The sequence below is a fragment of the Camponotus vicinus genome, unplaced genomic scaffold (assembly GCF_025532165.1).
Source record: "Camponotus vicinus isolate PSW18456_S1 unplaced genomic scaffold, iyCamVici1.0 SCAF_2, whole genome shotgun sequence".
NCBI lineage: Eukaryota > Metazoa > Arthropoda > Insecta > Hymenoptera > Formicidae > Camponotus > Camponotus vicinus.
The window spans coordinates 11532799-11540385 of NW_028141956.1; the positions used below are offsets into that span (position 1 = coordinate 11532799).

At 27.0% G+C, this 7587-nt stretch overlaps 1 protein-coding gene and 1 long non-coding RNA gene across 5 annotated transcripts in view; one reads left to right on the plus strand and one right to left on the minus strand.

The window, feature by feature from the left end:
* LOC145967076 (uncharacterized) overlaps positions 1–7587 on the plus strand; it is a 33753-nt gene that overhangs the window by 3714 nt on the left and 22452 nt on the right. The window lies entirely within an intron of this gene.
* Pmp34 (Peroxisomal Membrane Protein 34) lies at positions 36–5820 on the minus strand. 4 transcript variants are annotated; one of them, XM_083090590.1, is made up of 9 exons: positions 5312–5820; positions 4613–4691; positions 4475–4535; positions 3654–3720; positions 3305–3453; positions 2801–2914; positions 1493–1740; positions 1317–1384; positions 36–725 (listed from the first exon to the last, which is right to left on the minus strand). In XM_083090590.1, exons 2-9 carry the CDS (start codon positions 4676–4678, stop codon positions 581–583), a joined length of 918 nt encoding a protein of 305 aa, XP_082946716.1. In that variant the 5' UTR covers positions 4679–4691; positions 5312–5820; the 3' UTR covers positions 36–580. The 4 variants fall into 4 exon arrangements, with proteins under 4 accessions (XP_082946716.1, XP_082946713.1, XP_082946717.1 ...); XM_083090587.1 differs by having other exon boundaries at positions 4613–4713; XM_083090591.1 differs by having other exon boundaries at positions 4613–4725.

Sequence of the window (7587 nt, forward strand, 5' to 3'; positions counted from 1 at the left end):
TTTAATTGATGATGAGTAGTATGAAGTATGCAAAATGTGCATTAAACATTTATCAATACTATAATTTCATACAGTATGATGATCAAAAAAGTGAAAATTGACATAAATTTTTTTAAATTCTATCAGGGTCGGATTTAGAGGGGGGCAACAGGGGCTGAAGTCCAGGGGCCTCCACAAGAGGGGAGCCTCCACAACGTTATGTATGTTGCTTGACCTTGTTATTTCGCAATAAATTATTTAAACGTAAAAATTTCTATTTGATTTTGGTTAAGAAATGGTTAGGAGTCTCCACCTCTTCGTTGCCCCAGGGCCTCCACACCTTTAAATCCGGCCCTGAATTCTATACTGATTGTCCCTTATTATAATAATTTTAATACTAATATTATACTTGTAACATTAATATTATACTTATAATTTTAATATTAACCTTGTACTTATCCCCGAAATTATAAAAGAGATAATATTCATAGGAATGTACAAATTTTGTACATATTTATATTCATAAATTTGATTTGAAGATCATGTAACTTAAGATTACTTATAGTAGTATTTAGTCATCTTATTATTGTAAAATAAATCGTTATCTAAGAATAGGTTTATGTAAAAGTATACGGAAAACGAATCGTGCGATCTTTTCATAAACCAGAAACATCAAAGCGGCCGTGAGGACAGTTTGCAAAAGTTTAGCTTCCATTCCTTTGTACAATCCAGCTATTCCTTGTTTCCTGGGTGCAAAAATCACACACTCGTTAAAATATTCTCATAAATTATATATAATAATTATAATAATTATATATAATAAATAAAAAAAAATTTTAATATGTACAAATGGTTCAAATAATATAAATCTAATAAGAAATAAAAGAAGGCTAGGAACTAAAGACGCAGATAATGGTACGTATAGTAATAATATATTATGATAGAAACTTTGTAAAGTTGTTCCATTTACATACAATAAGAAGCGTAAAAATATATATTTAAAGTGTATTGTCGACGACGTTTCAACTCTGCTCTGAGTTCTTTTCAAAGTCAAATAAGAAAAACATAATATTATGTTTCGACCCCAGAGCAGGATCAAAACGTCGTCGACAGCACACTTTAAATATATATATTTTTGCTTCTTATTGTATGTAAGTGGAACAACTTCACAAAAAGTTTCTATTATAATATATTATTACTATCACGCACCATTATCTGCGTCTTTAGTAGCCTCTTCTTTTACTTTTTATAATAATTATATATAATAATACGATAAAAGAAATGTATTTAATGTACAATAATACATTTTTCATATAAGTTAATTCATTTTTACTTACTTCAGAATGTAGAATAGTATTTGCAATGTGCCTGCATTTGGAGGTAAATTAGGATACTTGTCTCCATGCTGAAATTGCAATATTTATCTATTAAAATCATGCAATAATTTTTCTATCTAAATTTATTTGTCAACTTTTAAAACAAACTAGAAATGTCATTAATATGTTATCGATACCCTCAATTTTGTTTGCACAAGTTGCAAAGGATATGTTAATGATGTAGCAATCGTTTTCGCTATCGCACCGATAGCAAAGAAAATCCATGCCGGTGGCTGAGTATCGCCAAGAGATGTAATGACTCGTCTTTTAATACTCTCATATGTCATAAATTGTATAGCGGGATTCGTGACAAGCATGAGACTCGGCAATGTTCCTGCCCACAGTTGTTTCAAACCTTCATATTTCCATATATGCTTGAGACCGTCTGTAAAAAGCGATGACGTAAAAAAGCAATTAATTAATGTTGTACAACTAAAAACAATGTGTAAATGGAAAGAATGCTACATAACAATTAATATATTGCAAAAATAATTCTAAAAATAAAATTATCTTTAAAAAACTTTTTTAATTTTAGAATATTGATTTTTCAAAATGTTTAACGAAATATATATTTTAAACAAAATGTATTTAATAACTTATTAAATTTAAAATCAAATTGAATAAATTGAATAAATTTCATTAAATTTAATTATGTAAATAATGTATTTAATAATTTAAATATTCGCATGAACAATAACTATTTTCTTTTTCCTCTTTCTCTTTCTCTTTCTAAAATTATATTGTTTCCTGCAGGCTCTAGAAATTGATTCGCTCTCGATATATTATTTAAACGATTATTTAAACGATCTCAGTAAATTATATTCCATTTGATTTCCATTGAATATGGCTTTGTCATCTGATGCCATTATTAATTAGCATATATATACATAAATACAAAATAAATAGGCTATTTTTATAATAATTACAGCTGATAATAAAACTATCGCTAAACAAACTATGGACTCTCATTTAACTATTTTAACTATTTTATATTACATTTAATTTGTATCTGATTTCTCTTGTGTCTTGAATATATAAATTCGCAAGATAAATAATTTGCCCTCAATAATACAATATCACGCTACTTATTGTATGTCGTAAGCACATTTTATGTGGTGACGCATACGTCCACATCATATAGCTTATTTCCACGTATACATATATTAACAACACATACATCGTCAGACATAAGATGTATAGGTGATTAATATTATTTGAAATGTACATATATATAAAGAGTTATTAGAATTGTCAATGTTGAAAATATAAATGATAAATAAATATGACATACCTCAGACAGCACAAAAAGGCCAAAAGATGTCTTAAAGACGTCTAGAGGACCTTAAGACGTCTTTAAGTCGTCTTTTAGATGTCTTTTGGACATGTGTGCTGTCTGGGACGTGTTTAAATGCGTATTCGTATATTTTCATATAAAATATACTTACCATATAAAGTAGTATATTCGTTATTATTTCTTTCTGGAGTAACTTGGATGCCTTTCATTTTCAATCTCGTGTTCACAACCCATAGAGGTGTTGTCGTAAGAACATTGATTATACCTAGAAAAAAAAATATATATATATATATATATATTTTTTTACCGGTTATTTGACCGGTTATGATATAAATAGGTATACGTATACCTACCATAACCGGTCAAACAACCGGTCTTTAAGAAAAGGTTACATTCTTTACAGTTAAATGCAGATAATAGTCATTTTATACTGGTTTAAAAAAAATTTTTTAAATAGAAAAAATACAAAATGAATTGTTTACAAAATTTGAAAACGGTCATTTGACCGGTTGTGGTAGATTTTTTAATTATTAAATCACATTATATTTGAAAATTTGAAAGAAAGAAAAAATATTTTAATGCTTTATTCATTTGCTAAGAAATTATGTATGCACGTGGTCGAATAATTATTTCTATAAGTGGACTGAAATTATACCAGCGATCGACGCGATAAACAAGTCGCTACCAGCCGTTTGGTTTCTTCTGCTTCTCAATTCTTTTAAGCCGTGAAATGTGTAGAAATAAATAAAATTACTCGCGCATAAGCTTTGCAGAACAGGAACCATACCTCTGTATAATGTGCACCTTAAAAAACAAATGACAATTACATTATTTCAATCATATTTCAAAACTATGATAATACAGAATAATTTCTTATTCAAATTTTTTGTCCTAGAATTTGTCAAAACTTATTTTGAAAATATTAATTATAATTTCTGACAGTTATTCGCTCGAAACAAAACACGTGTATCTCTTCATAAAAAATATATTTGTACAATACGTACGGTCCTTCTTTCGCAACGAGTTCTCGTATAATCGCCAATGTATTGTCCGACTGCCGTCCCTCTTCCACTGTAAATAGAAGAATTTATTCATAAGATTATTACCTAAGCCAAATGAAAGATGAGTTATTTATAATTATATGTATTGAATAATACTTGTGTATAATAGTCGCCAAATAGTACCGTCCATTAGATAAAGATTTCTTACGTAATTTTATGCTTTCGTACAATGTTATGAAACACTGTAATTATTATAAATTGTTGCTAAATCATTGCCCCATTATTATATTTTAAATATTTATATATACAATAAAATAATAATAAAATATTTAGCGTTTAATAACATTACAAAAAATATATTTATAATATAATAGTTCAAACAAAAATATATACAAATACATATATATATATATATATATATATATATATATATATATTCTCTGTATATATGTACATTTATATATATTTGAAACAAATTGTTTGTTATTTTATATTTCCATTATATCAAGTTTAATAGGTAAATCCTATATCAAGCAAGATAACATAAATAAATCTAAAATGTGTTTATAAATAAAAAGCAAGCCTATAAAACGCGCAAATAATTACAATTAAACACATATAAAAATGCAATTAAACATGTGCGTTTCAAGCATTAATGATAACGAAAAATAATAAAATATTGTCTGAGAATGACATTGCATTTAATGAAATCGAAAGCTTATTGCAGATGTTTCTTTTCAATGTACAATTGTATATAAAACAGGAAACAAATAAAAAATTGGCTTGTCATGTATATAAATTCGATAGATACAAATATGGATTACATTGTAAACGACTTCGCACGGTATCTAGAGGGTAGAAGGCTGCCATCGCGATAACACTACCCTGAAATGTCGAAATTTTTAAATTACTTTCAGCAAAAGATACACGTATAAATATTGAGTAAAATACAATATACCCACCGCTGCACCAGATATCGCGTGCACTAACGTGTCATAGGTAAAGATGTTGTATCCACTGCCAACCATTGTAACAAAGTTTCTAACGCAAATTAGATTGTAAACTGTAATATAAACTTGATGATTTATTCGTTGTTTAAGGAACCGTTACGTATATCGCAGATGATATGGTTCAAACCGCATTGTAACACATTGCTACGAAATATCTCGATCAATTAATGACACTTTTAAAATATTTTCTTACAATATTTACAATCTATAATCGTCCTGGAAAAAATTAGATAAAACAAAATATACTAGAAAAAAGTTTCTGTAGAATTGAATAATTAATCTTTCAAACCAGGAATTTATTTCTAAAATTTTTTATATATCTTCTTGTAACATATTGATTCCATTTAGCTGATATTATTTAAATTTAAAATAAGAAGCTATTAATTTCATTTATATATCTCATTTTTGCGCACATGTAAAAGATTTTTTATTTAATTTTTTTTATAAAATATATTCATATGTTATTGAACATATGTTAATATATTCATATATTCTTTATTAAAAGAATTCAAATGAAAACGTTATAAGAAAAAAATTCAACATTTTTTAATTGTCTTAATTTAATTTCTTAATTTATTTCTAATAAAATAAATTCTTATTTTTGAACATAATGAAAATATAACTTTAAAATATATATATTAATTTACTTACTTTTTTCAGCGTAGCAGAAATATTCTCGTTCTACCACTCAATCTCATACATTTAGCACAAATCTAAGTGAAATTATCCCAAGTACTGTGATTTTATGTCTATAATTATTTCAAAATTCTTACAATTCTCACATTTACTTTAAGTTTTGTAATATTTACGTCGAACTAGCCGCGGCAAATCGCCTAATATGCCGACGAGCGTTTATCTACCGTTCACTGCGTGGCGAACGCACTGACACTGTCATGTGTGTGAATTCCGAGACGATAGCTTATATAAGAGGAAATCCATGACGCACGTTCAATGTTGGCCTTCACGACTAGCGCGACTAGTCGTCAGTGAACTATTTTAACGACACTTCATTATATTATCTTTAAGAAATTCCGCTTCACGGAAACGATATTATCATTTCGTGATTTTAACAATCTTTGCGTTATTCATCCGCGTTGGTCTGCACCCACCCGCACTCGAGAAATTACCGACGCATTTCGACGTGGCGGTCAGACATATAGCCAACACGCTTGCGCTCTTAACGCTCGTGTTCATAAGCGAAGAGGTCGATGTAGGGAACGGTGTACATGCGCATTGGCGAGAGGGTGATTGCTGGTAGTTAGTAGATAACATCCTCTCTTTTAAAGGAAAAAATCAAATATTTTTTTGTATACGTTATGAATTCTATGTGGAAAATATGAAAAGCAAGATTATAAATATTGGAAAGTAAAAGAAGCGTAGTGTTTTCAACAATTAATGCGTATTTCAATACGATTTTGAAAATTGTATTGAAATACGCATTAATTGTTGAAAACACTACGCTTCTTTTACTTTCCAATATTTATAATCTTGCTTTTCATATTTTCCACATAGAATTCATAACGTATACAAAAAAATTTTGGAAACAATTTTGAGAAAAAATCGAATATACAAATTTTGACACGCAAAAACTACGCGAATGGATATGTCATTTAAATTAAAATTTTTATATTTTTATAAAAACTTAAAATTATTTATATTTTTATAAAAAATTTATATTGAAACATTTGAAAACGTTAAAGAAAACATTAAAGAAAAACGGTTTTAAAATACGAAAATATATACCGCCATTTCGAATTATAATAATTCGTGTATTTACGCATATTTATGATGTCAATATGGTTTCATATAATTTGCATTATTTCATTTATAGAGGAAAATATTTTACGTTAATTAAATTATGTCAATAGCTTTGTTGAAAAAACAATAATTGTTAGCATTTATGTATATTTATTATAATTGCAAATAGGATGTGTTCTACTATTACGAATTACTTCCTATTGAGCAATATTTTTATTTTCAATTAGTTTTTTTTTCATCGAGACAATCTTTTGAGAAAAACCACGCTATGCATGGTTAATAACTTTTTAATTTTTAAAATCAATATTGTGGCTCAACAGTATATTGCGAAGTAAATTCTACGTATAGAGATCTTTGTTGTGTCGCATAGTGTCTGAAATTCCTTCTAAGCTCTCGTCAGAGTTTAATTAAACATTCCACGACTGTTAGAATGCGTACGTTGTGTAATCATGCTCTTCTCCTGAATACAAACCGCTGTTAATGGTGATAGCTTTTTTCAAACATCTCATGAGTCATATATCTTTGACAAAATGTAAATTTTAAATTAGAGAAATTGGAATATTTTCAATCTTTTATCGAGAATGTCGCGCGGGAAATCTACATGATATATATATATATATATATATATATATATATATATATATATATATATTTATAGCCATTTTTTAGAATTAATGCTCATGTTTGTTTATTAATTTCTTTGAGCATATATAAAGTTAGATGAAATTTATCAGTTATAGTATTTTACTAAATAAAACGAGATAAATATACATATATATATATATATATATATATATATATATATAAAATATAAATATGAAATAAATAAATGTAAAATATATATTTTATTAATAAGCATTAAATTAGATTGATTGCAAAGTTATAGCAGGATTTCTTTTTCTGAAAAATAGTAATATGATTAGAGAATATAATTTCAATGTCGTAAAAATATTGCAGTAGTTGTACAAAGTAAAAAGTTGCAGTTTTTAAAATATTATTACCTTGAATGATATCATAAGATGCAAAGTATATTAATATCAAAAATTTTTGTCAAACTCTTGAAGCAGTAAATAATTATGAAATTATTTATATACAACAAAGTATCATTAGTATCATATTAAATATTTCATCAAAGAAAAAAGATTTTAGCATACTTTGTCATATTTTAA